The sequence below is a fragment of the Charadrius vociferus genome, unplaced genomic scaffold, assembly GCF_000708025.1.
Source record: "Charadrius vociferus isolate BGI_N301 unplaced genomic scaffold, ASM70802v2 scaffold467, whole genome shotgun sequence".
NCBI lineage: Eukaryota > Metazoa > Chordata > Aves > Charadriiformes > Charadriidae > Charadrius > Charadrius vociferus.
In genome coordinates, this window is record NW_009649309.1 from 1,327,618 (window position 1) to 1,353,200 (window position 25,583).

Here is a 25,583-nt window from a genome sequence, read left to right on the forward strand (position 1 = left end):
GCCTCTGTCGACTCACTGGAGATAGGCTTTTGAAGCCCACGCTTCCTACATCTCCTGCCCAGTGCCTTTGCAACTTTACACGTGTATCTTGAGACAAACACATCGACACATTATAATTCTCAGAGGTCAGCAAGCTTGTACTCACAGAGCACTCAGTTTTGCCAGAGACTATACGGTGATGCAATAACTGCAGCTTTCCAAAATAAAGCTAGTTTGATGTGTGCACATTGCCAGGTTTACACTGTTCTACCACTGAAGGAATCCATGACACTCAAGTACACTGGAGCTAAGGTTACTCCTAGAGTAAAATATTCAGTGAGAACTCAAAGTAATTACCTTACAGATTTGGTCAAATCCATGCCAAGATTTCTGGCATATTGCACAGTTCAGAGATTACTTAGACTTGATGTGAAAAGACTGTAGGGTCCTCAAGGCAGGGTGAACCTGCTTGTTGTGCTGAAGGCAGGGGTGCTAAAATGTGTGCACTGTCCAGTACAAATCCATAGTGGAAATGGAGATGAATCCAACCAAAAAAGCTATATGCAGAGATTTCAACTCATCGTTGAACTCTGAATGCTAAAGTCTCTCCCACACGTCATGATAAAAAGGAAACATTACCAGTAGTGCGAGATCTGAGATATAAACTCTTTGCAACATTTCAGTGGGAGACTGTATTTTTGTTAGTTTCTCTGGATTCTCTATTACCACATCTAGCAGCAAGTGAAAGCAAGAAGCCTAATTCAGGTGTCTGAAGACAGTGAGGATACTGGCGTCCCCTTCCTCAGGCCATTCTTGCCTAGAGGATCTATGCCTAGAGATGCCCACTCCAGCATCACAGGTTCATTTGAGAAGCACCGTCTTCTATTGCCAGCTCTTGCAACGGTGCAAAGCTCAAAGGCTGGGAGGTGGCAAACCGTGAAGCAGCCAGGGAAAGGCAGAAGTGGCATAAGCTAGATATGGGGGAGCCCTTTCCCTGGAAGGTCCTCACTGCTGTGTTGATACCTCACTCCACACTGAGCATCAATCAGCCCATGGTGGCCTGGAGGGGCCATGGCGGAACAAGGCCCTGAGGATGCCCAGTGAGAACCTGTGACTTGTGCAATGGGAGCATTTGTACAACTGCTATTTACAGTGTCTCCAGTTTCATCTTTCTTTTCCACCCCTTCCTCTTTTTGGGTCCTCTTTACTTTCTTAGCAAGTGAGAACACAAATTGTGTCACAAACGGTGGTTTCATATACAACGCAGTTGGAGCATGCAGCCATGGAAACGGCTGCTTAGGTATGACAATATTTCTTATTTTGTCTTCTTTTGATTAAATTGAACAGTAGAAAGGACCATAACCATGAGATCCACCTGCTTCTCAAGAAACATCCTTACCTGTCAGTTACTCAGTACTTGTATAGGTGCACAAACACCTATTTATATAAATATTTTATAAAAGCCTGCATATTTACAAATAAACCTAGCAAAATATATAAAACAAATCAAAACTAGTTGCAGGGGTGGGGTCAGAAAAAAACCCCAAATAAAGCTGTTATGGAAAACTCATTTTACTTTAGGTGGTTCACTTTTTCAACCTGGACTGAAAAGACCTCAAAGTGAATTTCAAAAACCTGAAGTTTGAGTCTTGAGTCTTCATCCAAAACATAATTCATTGTAAATGAATGGTTTGATTCATTTTATTCCTGAAGAGAAACCAGTATTTTTCCAAACAACTCTACTGAGGGATTTATGAAATAACCATTTTTCTTTACAGCTGTAGCCTTCTAATTAGACTTTCATTCTAAGGTGAATTTTTAAGCCCTTCAGACCTGAGATGTTACACACAAACCTCTATAATCTCTTCCTGCGGAAATTTTTGTATTATTTAATAGTCTTTGTGTTGGGTAATTACAGTAGGCTTCCTTCCTCCTTTGCATTCCCTGTTCTTTTTATTTATATCTGCAATAAGCTAATATGTCCACAGTCTCTGCTGACTTCCAGTGCATCATGATTCAGTAAGATGCAGCAAGAAGAGAGAACATGGGCTCAGTGGGACTATTCAGCATGGAAGATTCGGGTTTTTAACACAGAAGCTGCAATGCCCTTTCCTTCAGTATACACAGTCGAGGCAAATACAGCCCTGGTAGCTTCCTCACAAACTGTAGAAGGAAGTGCAATGGCAGGGAGAAAAACCCACCTGCAGAGGAAACGGAGAGTTTCTGGGTAGCAAACACCAGAGCAGAGGTCAGCAAATGTTTGAGACGATTGCAATGCTTTTGCTTTACCTGACCAGAGGTTAAGTGTCCTGCTAGGTAGGAAGATCTCTGTCTCCAAGGCAGGACATAGGCAACTGGTAATATTTTGACCCTCTTCAAGGCTGTACCTTTTGGCTCTGCTGTTTTCCTGACTTGGTGGGAGCTGGGAGCTTCTCATGGATGCCCTCACAAGATGCCAGAGCTCCTGAGCTCTGCTGTGTGCCATTTAAATTCTGCCACTGGGCCACTTTAGACAGCATTTGCCAGCCCTGACTTTACAGCCCCTCGAAAGTTGTGGGCTTTGAAAATGAGAAAGGATGGCTGATCCCTGAGTCATATTTTACTTCCATAAGAAGGGAACAATGAATAAAAGTATCCTTTCCCAGAACTGGCAGAAGAGGCAGTCTTTGTAAGGCTTTCTGGGAAGATAATTAGTCCAGCACACTGGGCTGGAACTCAACTGCTGTGTGCTGTTCCTGGCTCTGCCAAAGCGTACCCATGACCTGTAACAAATCCAGTCACTTCCACTTACCCTCCTGCCTTTTCTAGCACCATTCCTCAGACATGCACTTCAGTGCTACACAACTTCAAGGCTCAAACTGACTCCTGGCCAGGATGCTTTCTCATAAGGCAGGGTTCAATGTATTCTTAAAAGGCGGATTGGACTGCATTCAGACTTTATTGGCTGATCCCTATTTAATGAGACTGGCAAATACAAATCACAGATACACACACGTCTTTCTTTGCACATACAATTGCAGTTAATGCTGAGTCAGTAGGAACTCTGCATACTTTAAAAATGAAAGCCATAAAAAGTGAGTTTCACATCAGGAAAAAAAGCAAGTAACCCGTTTGCTTATGGTCAGCTTTGTTGCTTAGGTACCAAGTACAGTAGCTCCTTTTTGCTCTCTGCCAGGGCCCTGTAAGTGCATGCTGTATTTTATTTCAGTCCAGAACCATTACAGCTATTTATTCATCTCCGGTTAAATGCTCCATTTGCTGCTTCACTCAGACCCAGGCTGGCATCAGAGACAATCCTGCCTGCACATTTAGGGATTTTGCTCAAGCCTGCCTCGAGGATCTTTCAAGGGAGGATTTGAATTCTTCAAAGCTTTATTGTCTTTGTAAAGCACAGCAAACAGTGCTTCTTCCTCCTACCTGCATCTCTGTAAGCCACAGAAACAGTGCAGGGCTGGGCTGTACTGCTCTGCACCAGCTGTATCTTGCTGGGATAGCTGAATTGTGGTGGAGAAACAGCAGCGGGATCTGTTGACTTCTGACTGATGGACTTGTGATTTTACTAACCCTAAAAAGCTGCGATAACTTGTTGAAGATGTGGTCTGCAGAGAAGACAAACTGGTATCTTGAGGCATCAGCAGATTAGTCGCTGTGATTTATCACAGCATCACTCACCAGCTGAGCCTCAGGAACCCACAGCATTGCAGTTGTAAAGCAGAATACATAAGCTCAGAGGTGCTGGCACACAGCAATTTTCTTCATTCTGGGAATTAATCTATTTACTTTCTCCTTCTCTGTGAGTCAGAGGATGCATTCTTTAGATCCAAGTTTTACAGACTCCCGCAGAATTGACCTAGGTTCTTTCCTTGCCATCATCATGTCTAGTAAGTGAACTGTAGGACAAATTAATTGCCTGGACAACAAGGCTGCAAAGCCTTTGTGCCCTTGAGGGGTTTCCATGGCTGTAATCAGCTAGGTTAAATAATTACATCCATCTGAAGGCGTGAAATCCAGCTCACTCTATTTAAGCTGTAGTGCAACCTCAGCCAAGTTAATAGAGAGGAAAAAAACAGAAATTCTTACTGATACTAGCAGATTTTGAGACACACAGACAAAGGGAGGGAGTTGATCTGCAAAGTAACATTTTCAGATTATTGCTTTTCAGAACACTACCGCACCTCAAAGCCACTTCAAAGAGGAATGCCAAACAGCCATCATGAATTTTTCCTGTTAGCATCTTCAGTGCTAGGTAACAGGGATTTTCCAAGGTAGTTTCTGACACTGAAGTGAAGAAGCCTAGCAGGAAAAAACCAACATGTTTCTCAAAAAGAAACTGGTAAAAATATTGGTAATCAGTTTCTTTTCACTATGGCAAGTAACTGTGCATTTGGTTGAAAGACCAAAAGTCACTTTACACTGAGAGCAAAGGCTGTTCTTGCCTTTCACTGTTGTCACTCCTTGCAGAGTGTGTTCCCTGACACGCCATCCACACAGGCAGTTAGCACCAAGCACCTGCAGGCAGGGGAAAGACTGCTCTGACAGCGGCAGTAACTGTGTGCTTGTGCCTTGCCCATCCTTCTGCTGTTGGCCAAGGACACAAGGACTGAGCTGCCAGGCCCTCTTCTTTTTCCTAGCATATAGAATTGGTCTGTCCAAGCAGATAGATCTGATCTGTCTATAGGTTGTAAACCTAGTAGTTCCACAAAAAGGGAAGCATTTGATGCTTGATCTCTCGCACCAGAATCAAATCTCTGAAAAAAACACCTGCAGGTATTAAAATCCACCTTCCCCCTCTTCTTCTCAAATACTTTAAATGTCTAACTAGGGATGATAGTACATTATTTCACAATAAAGAGTACTCAACCACAAACACCCCAGAACAGAAGCACTAGCATCTCACTTTGGTATTGAGCAACATGAGGGAGGGCATAGCAGATTTGTCTTCACATCCTCTTGCAGGAGACACCAGAACAAAGTCTGTTACAGCAGACTACTGCTAAAGCTTTTAACTTCTATATACGAGCACATATACACCACTAGGTGAGAAACACGTACAATCCCTCATGACTTATATGTGTCATACCACCCAAATGGAACTGCATTAGCATACATTTCTGGAGTTGCTACATTGCCCCTCTAGCAGCAGCAGAGGGCAGGGCTGGAAATAAACTTTCTCCTTAATCAATTATCCGGAGAAGAGTAACTCCAAAAATAAGTCTCGTTCTATTTAGTGGTATTACCACTATGGAAGACTTTTAATTTATGAATAGATTGTATCCAGTTCAGACCAGAAATACCTTTTTTTTTTTTTCAGTTTAAAGAGAGAAGGCAGTACATCTGATATGGCCCCAAGACTGCATAGGGTGAATTTTGCAGGGTTAGATCTCTTAGAGCTGTAGTGGGACATTTTCCCCCAAGTCTGAGCATTCAGACTTTCCCCTGATATAAATGGCTGTAGGAGTGATAGGGATACACCCTAGACTGTGCCACTTACCCACTGAATCACCTCAAAGTGGCAGCTGAGACTAGCTGTCTGGCTAGACAAGTGATAGTTTCCTTTAAGGAAAGGTTGTTTTGTTGTGCATTTGTTTTTTTAACTCTTATACCAAAAGTTGCATTTTCACTAGTTAACAGCTGGTTCTTCCATCAGTGACTTGTGAGGCAATGCGGACACCAAGACAAAGTGAAAATAAAATCCAGGAGTTTTGAGAGTGAGCTCAGGCACAAGTATTTACATATCAACTGAAAGCTGGATTAATCACTCGTTTTAAACTGCCTTTATGAAAAACAAACCAGATAAACTTCAAAATAGTTATGGTCAAAGAACTAAGAAATGTTGTAACTACATTTGTCCTAAGTCTTATGAATATGGCTTCACAAGACATTACAGAAGTGCCAACACATTTTAAATAGCTGCTTGGTCAGCTTTAACATTCAGGGACTGTGGGCGAGAAAAGACTGCTCCAGTTCCTGTTTGTCTACTGCAAGTTCTCAAAGAAAACTTGAACTTGTGCTTAATTAGCAAGTCTACCAAAAAAAAAAAAAAAAAATCACACCAGGCAAAGACTAAACATTGTTCTCTGCTCATTAGTTTTGACTTAGGTACCTATGTCCCCACTAAGCCTACCACACAACACCTGGGGGAATCCCACCCTCTTTGAAACAAATTTACATTACAAAAGGCACAGGATGGAGGCACTTGGCTTTCCTTCCTCTTACTCTCAGAAATCACAGTACTAATGCTGGAGCACAACTGCAGTTCTGGGTCTTACCTGAAGCAGTCTTGCCAGGGAACTTTACAGCTTAATTTCCTCTCAGAAATTCTTTAACAAGAGCCATCCTGACTCTAGGAAAGGGCTTCACCTCTGATGCAACCTTTTATTAGTTAGTGCTACTGTGACTGAGTCTCCTTCCCTTTTTGGTTCCCAGTAGCATGAAATGCAATGGATGAGTTGGACCATCTCCATGGGCTTCTTGAGAACTTGAACTTACCCTTGGAATACAAAACAAGGCTTCCTAGAGAATCAGGACGCCTATTATCAGTCCTTTTCTGCTTTCAGGATCATTCCACTGCCATTCCCACTGGGTTTACTGTGTACAATAGTACCTGTTAAATGAGGCCTTCAAAAACCTAGAGAAATTACCTGCCTATTCATACTATCAGTACTTGAACTGGTGTGTCAGTAAAACTCAATATATACTGGTAACTTTTACCTTTGTTTTCAGGGTAGTTAACAGGACAGATCCAGTAAAGTGTTTAAACCTAAGCCTTTTCCCACCTCCAAAACTATAGACTTTATAAAGTGATCTTCTGTTAAAGCATCACTTGCTTTAACCACCTTTTATCCCCCACACTTTCTATTATTCAGTTATAGAATAAATGCTAAAGATGAATTTATGTAGGAGGTATATCCTGCAGCACTGAGCCTAGACCTTTAATTAGTCTGCCTTCGATGATAAGCAAGAAAGTACGTCCAGCATAGGTTAAGGCCAGAAACAGCATCTATTTTATCCTGCAGATATAACGAAGACTTAAGAACTATGATGTTTTTAAGTGCTTTATATTTATTATAAAGTATTAATAATTGAGTGTATGGAAAATTATTCTCTATACTAGAGAATAAAATGACAGCTTTTACAAGTTATGCGATACAGTACATAAGATGCTGCACATTTTTTCAGCTGCTTGAAACAGTATTTGCTATACAAGTGAAAAAGGGTAGACTTACAAGTTTATTATTTATAATACAGCATGTTAGAAAGCACAAACAAGTAACATTCAAAATAAACAAGTTCTCAAAAATCTAAAGAAATCTTTAGATGACATGTACACAGATTATACTCAAGTTTCAATATACATGTTATTGTTCCCCACAAGACGCTCGCTCCACTTTACTGGATTGCTGGAACATAATGAAAATTGAAGGTGCAAGAAAAGCACCTCCCAAGCCATGTAAGCATCGAATGGCAGAACAGCAGGTTCCTGAAGTGTTCTCCGCAGTCTTTGGCTCTACTATTTCTTACAGCCATATACTGAGGCAACAGAAGAGAGACGGGCTCCAATTACAAGCATTGTCAATGCCAATCCAGTTATCTGGGGAGTTGCTAGAGCAATTCAAGGCACTCTTCCCAGTGCTGCCAGCCCACGGAATCCCCTGTGCAGGACACAGTATTTTGAGAGAACCGGGCTGGGCTAAAGCATGTTCTTAAAGGACATGGAATGAACAGTTCAAGACAAACTCCTTCAGAATGGCTAGTTCAAAGTTCATTCATACTTTACTTCACAGGCACACCAGCTTAAGAGAAACATTCATGTATATGCAGATAACACTTTAAAGCACAGCGCTTCAATGTGTTTAGTTGCTTTACAGTTAAAGTGGTGTAATGTATCAGCAGCTTTGAAGATAGTGTTCATGGGGCATGTTGAACCTACTCTCACAGCAAGATTTTAAGCATATTTCACAGTTTAACTGTTGTCTCCTTCACTTTTCCTTCTCATTAAGAAGCAGTGTCTACAATTAATCATCTTTTACAACTGTTCTGCTTACAACAAACCATAATGCCAACAACCCCCTAGAAAATGTACTCACAGTAACACTGTTTGCTCCCATGCATGTGGTATTGACACTAAATTGTAAGCTTCTCCCACAATATAAAATATACCTTCTAGATCAGAAAGATTTAAAGATATTGCACTGTTGTATTTTACTTTTGCCTCCCAATCTCATTCCAAGTATTTATGAAACTGTAAACAAGTCATTTTTATACAGTCCTCAGTAATGTACACCAGTGTTCCAAGGAACTGGAATTCAGTGACACCTTCATTAGAGATACAGTAGCCTAAGCACAGTGTAAATTCTGTCCAGCTGCCCTCTTCGTACAGTAACCAACAGGCCATGCCTCCCACATTCACACTTTCAGCTTCTTCTTCTGATCGAAGTATGCATCAAATCTGGATAACGCATATTCCTGGAGAAATAAGGGACATTCAGTAGTCAATGCAGTAAGCACAGCTGAGTTCACTTATTTGGGATGGGGAAGTATAACGAAGGTATTAACTGTGTTACCTTCCTAATCCATCATCTCAATGCATTAATTAGCTCTATTTGGGAAGGATTATCTCTCCAGAAGTGTTCTTGGCCTCTTAAAATTTCCTCCAACCTTATTTCAATTCTAACACAATTAGCTGCTGCCAGCATGTCAGAAAAAAACCCCCAAAAACAGGAACTAAAAGGAGTCAAGATTTCACTAAAAAGGATATTCAATGCACCTGAAAGGTACAGCACTTTGCAGTACTCTAAGCAGGTATCAAGAGTTAGACTGATCCCTTTCGCATTGACATTGTTGCACACTGAGTATCAACACATTATTACATGTGCACTTTGACCACTCAGTTTCCAAATTCACACTTACGCATTGCTAGCTTCCCTCTTGCATGGGATCTCTTACTGCAGAAGAACCACTTCACTGCAAGGTATCATGCCACTGCAAGGCCTGACACATAAGGCTACAGTCTCTATGTAACAAGGGGAAGAATTTCTGAAGTTTTTTATTATTTTAGATGTTCTTTACATTAAGAGCACAAACTAGGAACAAGTTGATTTTGAAAAGCTTTACTCCACCTAGAAGATATTGTTGCTGTGAAAGAACATTTCATTTACTTTCTGATAATGCACCACAGGTTACTCAGAGTATACATTTTTAATTACCTGAAACTACAATTAAATAACTTACCAGGTAACCAAACTCAATGGATGAGATCTTCGCTTGTATAATAGACCACAGACCCCAGAAGAAGTGTGATGCAAGGGAAAACCTGAAATTACAAGGCTATGTTTACTGAAATACCCAGATAAGTCACAACATTTTACTTCAATATCCTGTTAGAATAGCATTCCCTAATTTGGGCATGTACCACCTTCTCTTCAAGTACGACACTATAAAAATAATTCCATTAGCTTCCCCATGGAGTAGTATTTTGTTTATTCCACTAATAGCATATAATAAAGGTTACAATCAACAGATTTTTCTTTACCACATATAAATAGCTTAGAATCTCTCGTGGCTAAAGTTTATCCACCCAGTCAGGTATATGAGTATAGGTGGAAGTTTCAAGACAATTGTGAAAGACAAGTTACCTATTAACTTCTATCAACACTTCTTCTTCTAGTTTGGACTTCTCTTCATTGCTCAGATTTTCAAATCCATCATGGAATGCAGACAGGTAACTGGAGATAAAATGAAGCTGGAAGGAAAGTAAACAGAGTTACAACTCTTCATCTCAAGACATATCTGCTTATCTGCTTCTTTCAAAACTAGGCAGGACTTTTAATAAGTTGTCATTTTTTTTCTAAACATCAAAAGTGCTGGAACTAGCTTTAAGATTCATGGTGGTTCTACTAATTGCTTGGAAGTTTGTTTTACAAAAAACCATAATATTAGGACAACAGATGACTTTTTGCTACTAATTTCACAGCTGCAGTCCACAAGTACTGGGCTTTGTGGTGGATAGCTACATAGCACATAGTAAATATTCTACCCTGAATACCTATTATGAAGTTTCTATGATTTTTAAAGCAGAGGTAGCTGGGATTACAGGAAGTAAAGGTCATGGACAAAGGGTCTTAGGACAAAGTAAGTCCAAAACAGAATTTGAAAAGCAAGTTAAGATTTGAAGACTGTGGACACTGGCACTTTATTAATTCACTGGCACCTTATGTTTTATGTGCCTACCTGTTGCTTCTTTGAAGGATATTTAAGAACACTAGCTTTGAAGAATGGGTACTTCTCATATGTGTAATCATACATCCATTCACAGAAGTGATTCCCAATGTCAAATCCTCTGAAAAAGATATAAAGGATGAGTACCTCAATATTTGCATACTAGCAATCTGGTTTTGCTTAAGCAAACCTAAAATCAAGTTAAAAAGCACAACACTACTTAGAAGTTACTCCAGTTTCGCTATAGGAGATAGAGAATTGATGACTAGAATACAACTTTTTTGCAAGTTATTAAAATCAATTAGTAAAGAGGGGCCAGTTAAGAATGAAAGCTACCAGCTACATGAAAATACTAGAATTTGCTATCAAGTTTTAAACAAATGAAGACAGTCAAGTATACTTGAGTATGCACTACATCTCAGCATGAAGTCAGACACTTCTCTAATGTTAGCATTATCATAGGCAAAGAGGTCATACTATTTAAGTATTTAACATATCCCACTTTTACATTATCAGAATTTAGGGTTCCATTATGTTCGAGCCATGCTAATGTTTAATGACCCCAATGACTCCACACACATAGATCTTCCTTAAACACAGGCAACTGAGGTAAGAACAGAAAGCATTTTGTGTAACCGTGTAGCAAAAAAACTAGGATTACACTCATCTGCAGAGATGAGGAAGCCATTTGAAAGACCTGAGGAAAAAGCAAAAGCAAACCTGCCCTACATATGTACATACACACAATCTTCCATTTTCCTTATCTTCCCACTAGAAAGAAATTTTGACATGCAAGCAGCCATTTGTGCATAAAGACGACCTCTAGTCTGGACAAACAAGGAGCTCCAACAACTTTCACTCTGCTGTATGCCTATATGCAACACCATCAGGACCAGAGTTGTTTTGACTAGTTATATTTGCTGTCCATCACTAAAAGTAGAACACAATTCACTGGAAGAGACAGATAATCAGCAGTGCAGCGCTTGTTCTCACTGTGGCACGTAGAAAGTAATACACCTTCCTGGTGAATAGAAAATATAGTGATTTACCGGTAATTATAGCTGCTGTATTCAAAGTCAATGAGCATCAGCTTTTGTTTTTCCAAATTCTCTCTGCCTTCCAGAAGCAAGACATTACCTGAAAATTTTGAGATAATACAACATATTCAATAAAGTCCTAGGAAAATTACAGAAAATCAATACTCTATCTTAAGAAACATTGTTCAGATAATCCCAGTTATCCCTTACATCTGCACAGAAGAATGATAGGAATAGCCAAGTTGCACTGGCTGTGTATCAGCACAGTGATAACTGAGATATATACCATAAGCCTTGTAAAGCTGAAAGCAATAAAGTTTTCTTCTGCACAGGCACAGGTAGACTTGTTCTCCCAAGAGTCACACTTCTCCAGTGTTTAACTTGCAGCTAACTCAGGTGACATCATCAGCCTTAGCAGTCCTTGCAGAATTGTTTCTTTCCACAGCTTGAGATCTAAATTATGCAACATCTTTCATACCTGCATAGCACTATCATTGACCACACAACACTTGGGACAAGAATTGGTTTTCAGCTGTCTGAAAGCCAGACTGATCACTTTGCTATTCTAATATGAACAGCTAGAAAAGGTACGGTTTTAACAGAGAACACCATGACCAACCGACCTATACTAACAGAGCATGTGTACACGCTTGGCTTAATCCAGTTATGATACTAGACATTGTCTTATTTAGCCTGAAGGGTTGCTGAAGTCAATGCATTTTGCTTTTCAACTGGTGCACACTAGGAGTACATAGGTTGCTGTTTCAGGTTAGCTGCCAGGGCAGCACCTTGATAATGTGACCACCTCTCAGAAAGCAAACAAGTGACCAGAAAAGGCTTAATACTGCATCACTGAACAAGGTCATGAAATATTAGCAGCTTACCTTCTTGACAGTCATTATGGCAAAATACGACTGGTGATGAAGTAGCTTCAAGCATTGCTCTAGAAAACAGCAATATAGGATCATGTAAGAAACAAATCACTAAGCTCAGTTCCACTTCCATTTAAAGATTGGATTTTGTTGTAAGAATTTGAAGCACCATTCATTTCTAGCAAGACCCCATTTTCTCAATTAGGAGCCTGAGATCAGGACAACAAAGTTGGATTTTACTGATCAGCAAGTCAGATCAGCCACTGATCGTATCGAATCGTAGTCATACGAGACTCATGGTGGCTACAGAACCAAAACCAATCCCCAACTTGTAAAGTAAAATGAATATAGTATATTATACTATATAATGTGTTTGAGCAAGTATACAAATTCATATTGAAACTGCAAATTGGAAGACAGCGGTAGATGAAACAAGCCTACCTTAGATTTTTCATTTCCTGGGGCAGATTATAACTGAGGAGTTTGTTCAGTTTCCTAGTTCTGGATTCTCTGGTAAATTTAATCCTCAACACTTGATTTAGGTATCTGTTAAAAGTAGATACAGTAGTACAGCATTTGTGACTAAGTACATTAGTCTTCCCATACCAAGATACCATTTAAAATCAAGAAATTTTGAAAAAAGAGTTAAAGAAAATGTTACTATTCATCAAGGTAATTTAAGTTCCTCAAGTAACTATGAAACAGTTTCTGGGTACAGTGAGAGCATGTGCTCTCAGGCATTCACAAAGAATGAACTGCTTATCAAAATTACAACAGGTCACCTTTTTTCCATATTTTAAAGTACTGTGTAACTTACTTTTCCATTGTTCCAAAAAGCCACTTAGGTTCTTTATTAAATGGCATTTTCATGCCATGAAATCTTGCCATCTTCTCAGCTATTTCAGCAGATATGTCAGGTAAGCTTAGTTCTTCAGTACTTAGTTTCCTGCTCTGTAATAAAATTTAGTATTCTTAAAACACAATTAATCAATTACAAAATTGTTTAATTACAAACACTAGCATTAGTCTTTACATAGTATACTATAAAATACTTAGCATAGTACTTTAGCAATACATTTTTTTCAGCCCAAATGAACTAACAAAATTACCGTCTTTGGAAAAGCTGAGTTAGCCAGCCCAGCTTACTTGTGACTTGGTCAATTCTCTTCTAGTTCAAAACCTGGGGAATATCACATCTCACACTAAGAATATCTTCAAAGTAGATTGGGTATAAATACTTAAGAACATCAAAAGCATCTGCTCGTGTTGCTGTCACAGGGAAGTGTTACTCCATAGTTTCCAATGCTATGTTTGGTATCTAACAGACTTTATCTTCATTTATTAGTCTGCTACAGCTGAAGAGTTTTTAGATATCTCTCCCTGGCAAGAGCTATAATTGGGCTCTCCAACACCCACTATAACTGTATCAAATTACAGCTAGCTATTACTACATTTTGCCAAGTATTCCATTCCCACATCTCTGCTTTTGAGGGCAGTCCAGAGACCTTCTTGTCATGATCAATTAAAACAGTTACCAGCCCACTAACTAATCAGAAACTGGACTTACAGGAATAAATTCTTCCAGTCTCCCTTGTGGAAAGATTCCATACAACTTTGGGCCAAGAGCTCTCTCTGCAAGAATGGCAAACATAACACTTTCCAAAACCATGGCTTCTGCCCCCTACAAAAAAAAATAATTTAAAGCATTAGTTGGTGCTTGCACAGAAATGAACTTAGGTGTGCACAACAGCTAAACTGTCACAAAGTGAGAAATTCTAGGGTTAGCTTTAAAAAGAAGATGCAACATTTTACTAACCAAAATTTCTTGACTAATAACAACTCATAGTTAGCATGGGAGCAATACAAGTATTTTGCTTTCAAGTTTAAAGCTAGGGAGGAAACTTTATATTCCTTAACAGGTACTGTTGGTAGGCTAGGTCAAAGGAAAACTATGTAAAAACCAAAACACCCTCTCCTTCCTAACCTGTGAGAACTCTGCAAATTCATTTCCTGAGGGAGTTTATCCTACTGAAGCACAGCACAGGAACTATAAATATTATCCTTGGCTATTTTAACACACTTTGGAACACTGCCTTACAAAAAGACATTTTAACTACGCAAGTGAATGAAGTGGACAACTGAACTAGCCAGTTTTTCATTTAGAAGAATGACTTATGTGCTTAACAGAAACAAATCATTTTAGGTCTTCCTTTTTTTTCCCTTGAAGAGAGAGAATTTAAACTCCTGCTAAAGAGCATGTGCGTGTGAATAACCATTCTTCCTTTTCTACCTCCAAGCATACCTCAAGTTTCAATAACTTTTCTTCAAGGTTTTCCTTATATCAATAAACTCAGTCCATAACAATCGCAGACAGCTTTTTAATGTGAATGTTTAAAAATTAATAGAAATACAAAATAAGTTTAAAAAATACAGTTAAAAATCACTGAAGTATGGTTTTCTTGATGCTTAAGATTACCTGCAAGTAAACACAGAAGCCATAGTGTAAATCACTACTTGTAGCAATTATGTCAACCAGAATCTGGATTTACTCAAATCCTAGAGATCTGCTAAGCCTCTGCCTACATTTGAGCAACTCATTTTAAAGTCTGACCCATGACACTTAAAAGCCTAAGAATCAAGAGCACAAAATTAAGAAAGCTCTCAGACAGTTTGGACTATAGAGCCTTTTGCCTTACTGTAGTCACCGCAGTCTCACTCGTTCTATACAAGCTCCATTCAAGTATCAATGGAACTGCCTGGAGCATAAGTTACTTTTATTACTGGCCCACACCTCATTATTCTGGCATCTTCAAGAAATTCTAGCATTTCATATTGAAGTGTAGGAAAGACTCATGTAACTATGTTCCATAAAAAGTAAGAGAGTCACCAAGAATATAAATTGAGAGTTTATGATGATTTATATATGAATGCATTACATCCACGTCCTTCACTGTTTTTCCATCTTAACTCAAAGCAGAACTAATGCACCAAAAAATATGTACTTTTAATCATTTCACATGCCCTTGCCACCACAGATCTGAACTTCTCAGTTCAATTCTGAAGCCTAATGGAAAATATAAAAAATAAAAGGAAATTATATACTGGTTACTGAATGTCTACTCCATTATTAGCCAATATTGAACTTGTCTGTACTGGTACAACAGAACATTTTAAAAGTCTGATTACAGCAATCCTGTTGGCTGTTCCCATTAATATGCCAGTTCCTTGTTTTGAGATCTTAATGAAAGCCAAACTCATGATACTTGGATAACAGCAGGTGCCAAAGAAAAGAAACAATATCCTACACATAACCAAAAATACTCAGTTGTTCTTCATCTCTAAAAATATCCTATTAATATGATCCATTTTCCACAGAATAGGAGGAAAAATCTGGGATTTTCTCCTGGTTTCACCCTCTTAAGATTCCTTGAACCCACCTAGCTTGGTAACTTTATCCTAAGAAATTTTAAAGAAAATTTAAGATCCATCAACAAAAGTAAACTCCAGTTCACAAGCACAGCTTTTTTTCTATAGTCCTTCGCTTACAGATGAAAACCTGAAGTTATGTTTTATTAGTAGAGCTTAAAGGGGGCATATTTTTCACATACCACATGCCCTTTCTTCATTAAGGTGCCCCTTAATGCATCAAAATGACAATGAGTAGTGAAATTTCCAATTACTCAACAGTGCACTTCCAGTTTACTTCTGCCACATGTCTGCCTAGCCCTAGTCCTTTAAGACATGCTCAAAAATTTAGAACTTTCAGGTAATCCACAACTACATGATTACAAGTTTGTAAACTCGTGTCAGCTGTGTTAACAAAGATGGCTACATCCTTCCATGAAAGATCTACTTCAAGATTAAAAAGTACAGGCAAATATTATCTAAAAGCAGCCATACAAGAATATTCCAAGTTTGAATGCTCTGGGGCCTGACTCTTATAATAAAGTTTAGAGCACCAAAATAACTTCCTCTACTGTAACAGAATGGTCACTTGAGGATAAGTCCAGTGACAGCTGTGGAATAACACCATCTATGTATCTCAGGCACATAGAGTTCTCCTTCATAATACCTGATGGACCTTTCACCAAGTCTCACTCCATACACTATGGTCACGTATAAGCGTGCAAATAAACTACTAACAGACATTAGAAAATTCTATACAATACTTTGTATGGACACAATAAATCTATTGCTTTCAGTTCAATGCTCACCTGATGACTTTTATAAAGGACTACACATTGAAACTAAGTAAATTATGTATCTCAATGCCTTCAAATACTTTGCAATATACTTACACTGCCAAAACAACAATCTGTTGGTTTAAGCGCTGAAGCTCTCAATTTTATTAAGAGGTAACCATTAGCACTTGTATTTAAAACAAGCTGATTTGACCACTCATTTTTAAATGAATACTTAGAGCTCAATGTTGCATTTCAAACCTAAGAATTACAAACACTCTTTACAAGACTTTTCCTGTAATGGAAAAGAAAGATCAAAATGGCAATGAAAGATCAAAAGCCTTTCTATACTTCAGTTGGAACTGAAGCTTCTGCTTTATACTTGCTTCAACAAAAAGCTCACTAAAAATACATGAAATAGTAATTTTGAAGAAAATTACCTCTAACTGTAGCAAACCAAAGGTAAAACAGATAAAATCCCTGTTAAAAGACCTTATAACCCAACAGAAGGCTACGCCATCTCTAGTCACAGTTGTTGAACACCAGGCAGCTCTGAACAGCTACAATACTTTTGCTAGTGATCCAGAATTACTGAGAGGTTTTTCTTCTCCCCAAAGGATGACATTAACTCTTTTGATCAAACTTATCTACAATTTTTACCTAGATTCAAGAAAATTAACAAATCCATCCTGACAGGAATTCTTGAGTATGCTAATCCAACAGTGAAGTTCTAGCACTATGAGATCAATAGCAGAAAACAATAACCTACCAGCATAGAATCACTACTTTCAGGCAACAAACAAAGACAGTTCTGAAGTTCAAAGCCCTGCTTCCTGTACTGCAAAACTACTATGAGCTGCTGGCACCTGGGTGGGGCTTGTTTGGATTTTTATTTTTATATTTTTAGGAACTTTTTTTACTGGAACAGGGTGGGAGTGAAATCAAGCCACCTTCATTTTTCATCTCTGAAGAAAACTGAAGAATCAAACCAGTATATTTTTTCAGTTCAGTCTTGGTTCAACTGATCGAAGTTGTTCCAGTAAATTTAACTGGAAGTTCAACAAAACTTCAAAAGCAATAATTCAACAACAAAAATTTTAAAGCCAGTTTCAACTCACTAGAAAAAACGCAAATGGTTGAACTGTTTCAGATGACATTCCCAGAAGGCAGAAAATACAAGGGGAGAAAAGCAGCACTTATCAAACGAGTAAAATGTACTTCTCCCTAATCACTGCCAAAACCATTACAGAGCTGAAAAATGATAGTACATAACAAGCAAAGCATCTGGCTAACATGCTGCAAATGTTATCCCTTACTGAAAAAGTTGTGCCAGGGTAGAAATCTAAATTAACAAATTCTGTTCAGATGACTTTATGAAAAATTACACTCAGCTAAACATTACGCTGCATAAGTGGAAATGGTTCCAAATGCAAGAACTTTTAAGTTTGCAGAACACAGATGATCCAAGCACAATGCTAATGAGAAACACTTCATATTCAAGAGGAAGTTCTCTCCAGCTCCATATACTTTCCTCAGAAGAGTTTATGAATGTATTATAAAATAGGGATTAGGTAAAGCAGAGTACTGATCTTCCTCTATTGAAGAAAGAAGAGCCTAGTACTAGAAACAGCAGTACTGATACCAATGTTAGAAGTGGTATGAAACCATTTAGGGTAAAATTGTTTCTTGTTAATGTGGGATGCTTAAATATTTCCAAACTATGTGCAGGCACTCACATTATGTTACTTCTATGAGCAAATAGATTTCTTTTCTTCATTACTGTTTACAGTTTTTAGAAACAGAGCCCAGACACCAGGTGGATTAACTACTGGTTTAGAAGAAGCAGGATCACCACATTCCTCTATCACCTGTAAAATTCTGTGAAATAAGTAAATTTAATTACTCACTTGCAAGTCATTTTCCTTCTGTGACTGTACAGATTCTCCTTTATTACAGGACCTCTATGAATGAGAAAAAGCAAGCACAATGAGAAGATGAAATTTAGTAAGATTAACCTGCAACCACCAGAACAAAGGGAGTAGAAGTACCAGCTACAATTAACTAGATGTTTCACTGTCTTGATCTGTGACAGCTACAGCACTAGTATATCCATCTGATCTCTGACCACCACACTATTTCAACAATTCCAAAATCTTTCAAAAGGATGTGCCACTGAGATCAAGCCACTCCTGTAAATAGCCTGAGAGCTGATTAAGGCGTTCTTGTTTCCCAGTATTTCAAAACAAGATTTCAATGTATCATAAGCTTAGATGAACATTTTTAATTAAGAGAAAATTAAGTTCCTCTGCATTACATCTGGGATGATGATATTCTTGTACCTAAAGCACTTAAGAGATGCATTACAGAGATTACATAAAAGCCTTAGAAGGACTATTAGAAAAGGCATATTATGAAGCTTGCAAAGCACTTGCTTTTTTCTATTACCTTATTTTCCAGATTTCTTGTGACTAGAATTTCCTTATTTACAGTATGCTGTCTAGTCTACATGTAAGATGTGCCACTGGCCATGCAAATCCAAGATTTTTCTTCAAATGAACAGCCCATGTAAACTAAAGATGTCTCAGTAAGAACTGCAGTATACTAGCAAATCTTTAACAAATTCCATACATAATGTATTGTGCTAGGAATGTTAACAGTCATTCTAAAGCAGTCTCAGAGTATCAAACCATACCCTCAGCAACTGAACCCTCAGTGGCACATGCTTTTAATACAGCTGCACACTTAAAATTCAAGATGTAATAAAAAGCTTGTCCTTTAAAGGGCTTGAAGGTAAGGAGAAGAGAAAGCAAATATTTGCTTAGAATTAGCGACAGTTTGTGGCTGCTATTTATGTTGCAACTCCACCGTTGACTGTTTAAACCAGACTAGCTTTAGAGGCCCATAAAGGCAGCCTGCATCTCCACCTTCTGAACAAAAACATTTGATTTATAGAACCATGTGCATACCTTTCTGTTCCAAAGCTCTAACATGTCCAAAACAAGGGTGGAAATATGAACTTAATGGAATACAGTTAAGCAACACCAGCTGCCTTAAGTACAATACAACAAGCTAATGATTTACACAAGCTATGCAGTTACAGTATTTCAGAAGCTATAGAAGAAGTATAGTTAACATGAATCGATGGTCTTTCAGCAAGTACTTCCCATACCACTAGGATATAAGTTTAAAACAAGACAATATGAAAACTACTAGTAGTTTATATTCCTTTCAAGGAAATTAATAAAGTCAAAACATATTCACTAAAGCTAAATGCATAACTACTCAATGGTATTAAAGTCATTTACAGAGTGCTTCTCTGAACAAGCATGTCCTACATCAATACCACTCTTGCATCTTACAGATTTTTCTTGAACAGTCAGAAAGTTACTCACCATCCAGGAGTCTTTCCTGATTAATGGTGCTCTCAGAATGGTTCAGTTCATCAGAAGGTAAGCAGATTAGGCTTTTCCCTAGAACCTGAACTGGCATCCACTTTCCAGAAGTCATACTGTATAAAGAGCTAGCCAGTTCTAAGAGTCCACCTCAAATTAGCGTTGGAGATAGCCTAATGGCATCTACTGTGCCATTAGAAAGAGACAATTAGGGATATGTACTGCAGAGTCATCAGAAAAGGAGACTTCTGCGTCATCCCTTCCTCTTTTCTGTTCCCTCAGCATGGAGCATTAGTGTCCAGAGGAGAATGAATACAAAATAGTTTGTAAGTAACTTGCAAATATGAATGGGAGCTTGGAGAGGATCAGTCTTCACAAGTGGCCATGTACTCAGCCTACATTTAGGAGTCTCCAGTACACGTAGTCAAGGAGAATGAAGTAAGCAGGATGCAATTTTATGTAACAGACATTTAAGAGTTAAACAGATGTGAAAGTGGTAAGATTTATTTGTTTTCTGACTGCACAATCATCTATGAGAACAGTGGTTCAAAATGAAAGTTCTCATACCATGAGGTAATTTGATCTACATATTTCGCACATGTTCTGGTCTAAACCAATCAAAACTCCAGTTTTCCCATAAACTCTAATGGCTCGCTCCAATTTATGTCTGATTTTGGGACTTAAATTACCCAAACAAGAGAACAACTGAATAATTCCTGAAGGTTTTTAACCACTCACTCTATATGGAAGTGATAACTAGAAATGGATACGTGTTCTACATCTTTAACATTTCTTTTAACGGTTCAGTGCTTTCTTTATTGTGGGAAGGTTTACTCTCAAAGCAGACCGAGAAAGCTCTCTACAATTTTAGTAAGGGAGGACAGCTATATGCACAGAGACAACAGAAGTTAGAGTCTACTTTGTCATCATGTAAATTGGTTCTAAGACAGGAAGTTTCAGGTATAAGGAAATCCTAGAATGGGAGACGTTCCACACTATCTGATCTGTGATCAGAAGATGACCAGATAGTGTTTATACATCTGGGAGCTTGACGCAGAAAATCACGTTTTTCATCATTTTCTCCCTAATGTTCCAAATTTATTTGTCTTGTAGCTGGCAGATGAGATGCACAATGACACTTGGCAGGGAATTCTGTGTAGAGGAGGAACTTGCAATTTCCACCCCCCCCCCCCAAGTATACCTTAGCTCTGCCCAAAAATTTAAATCTTACATTGTAACTCCAGTTTTCTGAGTTTACTCAGCTTTAGTAGTTTTCAAGATTTCAAAACACTGCAATACTTTGCTTTAGACAAATCCCAAGGAATTCAAATCCAAAGGAATTACAACATTACAAGTAACTGCCCAAGACATTAGAGGCAACCTATGCAGGGGAAACTTTTCTTAAAAGTTTCTTAACTTCAAGGTATGAGAATAAAGTTTTAGATTCAGGAATAACTACTCCTTCTAATAATCTGTTGTTGATCACCGATTCCTGCGAGACCTGAAGGAACTGATACTAATTTGCTCAAGTCCTAAAAGGTAGCATGCAAAGAAGAATTCCCAGTTGAAGCCCTAAAAAAGCCACAGAGACATCTCTAATCCTCTTCATTGCAAGTTACCATTCTCTTATGAGGGAGCAGAGGAAAGGAAGGGGCAGTACTTCGATATATTGTTATTTCTGTAAACATTCAGATGCACAGACAGTAGCTGGTGCTACTTAAGCCTTATTTTTAAACAATGAAATCCAGTACTAAAGAAAACGAAAGCTGTAGAGAATGCTCCAACTTCAGAGATCTCATACTATACCGTGAATCGTGTCTGTCACCTGGAAACCAGAGTGCTCTAGGCACGATCGCATGGGCAAGCCTGCAGCAGAGAACACATGCATATACAACTAAAGTGGTACATTACCCCCAGAATACCCTTAACTCCACCCAACACAAATATATCCCCGTAAGAGGTGCTTGGTTTCTTTCAAGCCGTCTGCCAGTGCCAGGGATTTGTAGTTACTCCATGCTACAAACAGACATGGACACCAACAACCACAGAAGACGTTGATAATTACAGTTACACAGCAGTCTGCATTTTATTTAGTTACAAAAAATAAAAGGCAGCAAGGCAGGTATGGAAAAAGATTTACCACAGAACTGTGGCAACCATTTTACTTATTTTGCATCTGCTCACATAGAAGTTGAGAGACCAGAGAGGAACATCAGGTATACTGGTTTGTTTTTTCCTCATTTATATGCAAGATTTTGTTTTGGCTTTTGCAAAGTAACAGAGCCCCACTGAATCAGAGTTCAAGGTTCTTTTGACATGTGTAAAATGATGGGAATCAATCACCAAGTTACCTTTTGATAGGTGAACTTCAAAAAAATTCACCTTAATTTGAATTTTTTTTTTTTGTTGATGCTCACTTATATTGAAATCATATCAGCATTTCTAAGATTTGGGAAGTTTTGGTTGTTCTGATTTTAAGCAGAAACACTACAGTGACCTGCATATGAAATCCAATCTTAGTCTGGACATTAAATGCCACATTGTTGAAGAACCTTTTGTTTCAGTTGTTTTAACACTGACATAGCCAACAGTTAAAGACATTTTGTCATGAGGATGTTTTATTTTCAATGCTCCCCTTGAAATTTAGCAACTAAGCTGGAGCAAGAATAAGTGAAGCAGAGTAAGACATCTCCCTTTTTTCCAATGTAGAACATATCTGCATTGTGCCTCAAACATTTGAGTTTTAATGTGGTTAGTACTTTAACCTGTCACAAGCACAAATACTTGTCTTTAAAAAAAAAATGTTCTGCTCAAGGATATACTCAAGAGAAGTCCTTGATTTTTAAACATCCATGCCAGTGCGACCATTCATAATAATGGCCAAGCCAGTTCAGTTCAATCTCCCCCCAACTCCCCCCAAAACAGTCATGCACACAAAAAATTGGCTTAAACATATCAGCTATGACAGAGGAAGGCACAAAGCCTTCCCTGTGAGGCAGCTTTAGCCAGCTGGCATGGTTTATATTGGATGAGTTTCATGTACTGACATTTGTGTCTTCCAAGATTCATAATAAGCAAACTGGGGCTATTTTCAAACTGCAAAAAATGTTCCTTTAAAAGGTGGCTCAAAGAATTATGGTACCAGTATCATTCATTTTTAAGTTAGTATTGTGTATCTATTTTTCACTTCTATTAAAACTTTTAAGTTAAACTTTTCTTCTGTACATACAACAATTTGGTACAAATTGCTATAGATCTATAGTATTTACAGTAAAGGAATAAGAAGAGCTGATATTATCACTGTTTTGTGTTCCAATTTCAACAGAAAGTAAAATGGACAAGACTTAAAACATGCTACAAAGGCTCAAGCAAACAAGTGGTAACTACTAATACCCAGTGGCAGTTACAATTAAGTCATTGAGAATTGTTATGATTTTAGCAAAAGGTCTCAAAACTCAACTAACTTAAGCAGTGTCCCTTAACTTCTATAGGGCTCTAAACTTAAGCAACATTACTAAAAAATATCAAATTACTCCCTCGTAACAGGCTTGTCATAAGATTCTGCTTACGCCACCCAGAAATTCATAAGAGTCCTAAGTGAGGTTTTCAAAATACCCCAATAAAACAGTTTGCTTATATTTTAACTTGCATTTAAGGTAAAGGGGCTGGAAGAGACAAATGTTTGTCGACAAAAATTGTGAACCTCAATGCAATCTGAAAGTTTTACCTTGGGACTTTCTCTGCTTACTTAACCTTTAGTGAACTGCACCAACAAGAGCAGTCAATTTCACTGCCACTACGGAAATAAAGGAAGTTAGACATCTCAAAAGATCCTTCAACACCAAGAGTAGAAAGGTTAGAAAGTTATGAACACACTTTCAATTTTCAAACCAAATTAGTTCTGATTTTAGAGCCCAAAATTTTATTTTGATTTATTCAGTGGATAGGGGCACAGGAAAGGCAAGTTAAACCCTGAGTGAAGAGGAGGGCAACCAAATTCTAGAGTCTACTTTTCCTTTGAAATATAAGGGAAAGGCCACATTTCTTCACAGCTCTTGGGCAACAGAAGTTCTACCACTACAGAAGTTTTACAGCCCATGTTCCTACTCAAGCCTTCTACAAATTAAGTCAGTACTACATTTAAAGCCATTAATTCTGAAAAAAAGTTGTTAGCATCAACCCTAGAAGTCATTTTGAAAACAAAGTTTCTCACCACCATTTTTTTCACATTGCTTTTGGTTTCTCTTAAACTAAAGGAAAGACTGTTTCAGCTTGAATTAATGAACTTCTACACACTTTTATTCAACAGTTTAACTTTCCCAACACACATACAGTGGTGTAGCCAAGTGTTTTATGCTATTTCAAACCACTGGAATCTTATATGTATTGCTGGTAAAGTTTGTTACCATGGGAAAGTTAATACCTCACATAGTATAACAAAAGAACACTTTAAAGCCAGTTAAGTGACAGTATCCAATGAGATTTAATAGTAGGTTTGGTCAAGGCAGCAGGAATAATGGGCTGAAATTTCAGGAACAGTCAATCTCCTGCAGATATTGGATAAATTACTCAAAGCAAGTGACTGAGTACTGGAAAATATCAAATTAATGGATAAAACCAGACCCTGTAAGTAAAATAGAAAAAATTGCCAACATCCGAATGTAATTTTATGAAGCTGCAATTTTTCATATGGTTAAACACTTATTATTTATTTACAATATAATCAAGTGTCTAGCAGAGATGGATAAGAGATTTGCTGCATAGTCCTACCGTAACTGCTTGAAAGCTTTGGAAGAGATCACCTTTACAAAATATTCTTGATTTTAAACCTTACAATTTGAAACAGATTTGCCAACCACTTCTCTTAAGGTTTGACAAATTTCGATGCTATTTACATTTTACTAACCAAATAAAAGAAAAGTAACATTAGAAGAGTGCGACAAACATTCGGTTAAGCTTCTATGCCAGCTACAAGGCATATCACACATTTAGAAAAGCGTGTTTTGGAATGACGTGGCTGCTAACACTGTAGATCAAGTTTTCCAGCAACACAATTACCCTTGAGATCTCTAATAAAATGCTTGAGCACTGTACAAGTTTGACAAAACCTTCAACTTTTATCTCCAAGATTCATAAATGCTACCAAGATTAAGATTAAGTGGTTGTCTCTTACAATCTTGCTAGTTATGCCAAAATCCTACATACTGTACAGAAGCAAACTTTAATAACTTCTGAAACACCACAGTCCAAACTTAACACCATAAACAAAACATTACTGATCAAACAGACAGCAAATAAGCCTTCAGCTGATACGCGCCAGTCAGGATCTGTATAGAAAGCGGTGTAAGTTCTAGACAGTAACAATGAAAACTGCTTTAAGCTAGCCGTCTACCCAACTACCACTAAAACACACTCCCAAAAGGATAAAGCAGCACACACTTGCAGTGTGTCACAAATGAAGATCTCCAAACGTATCACAATTAAGCTACAGAAACCCTCCCACTCCCAAATCACTCTACTTACTCACCATCTGCAGGATTGCACCATATAAGCGCAGGAGAACTTTCCGTGGTTCATCTGCAACTGTCTCAATGGTATCAGGTAGTGAGCACTGAAACAGCATGTTGCTGAGGCCACCTCTATCAAGAGAAAGGAAAGTTTATCAGCTAACTTGGAATAAGCACACGTTTTGGTTTTCTACATACTAGAACCGCACTAATCCTCCTTTTAGTATGATTAACTGATCTCCTCTAACACAAGAAAACAATTTTCCAACAGTACCAATAACTCATGACATATAAGGCTTCCATGAAAAGATCAGCAGCTTCATGCTTCTTAATGCATACTTCACCATCAAGATCTATAGTTCCAATTTACAGCTCAAGCTATGAACAAATTGATGTA

At 38.1% G+C, this 25,583-nt stretch overlaps 1 protein-coding gene across 1 annotated transcript; it reads right to left on the bottom strand.

The window, feature by feature from the left end:
• Positions 1-7,776: 7,776 nt before the first annotated feature.
• On the bottom strand, positions 7,777-25,326 carry CHKA (choline kinase alpha; the record flags this gene model as incomplete). Its single annotated transcript, XM_009889365.1, has 11 exons — positions 7,777-8,445; positions 9,211-9,292; positions 9,615-9,721; positions 10,210-10,318; positions 11,247-11,334; positions 12,119-12,177; positions 12,548-12,652; positions 12,924-13,057; positions 13,674-13,787; positions 18,195-18,248; positions 25,207-25,326. Coding segments are annotated over 11 exons (1,032 nt in total), but the record flags the coding sequence as incomplete, so codon positions are not given.
• Positions 25,327-25,583: the final 257 nt, after the last annotated feature.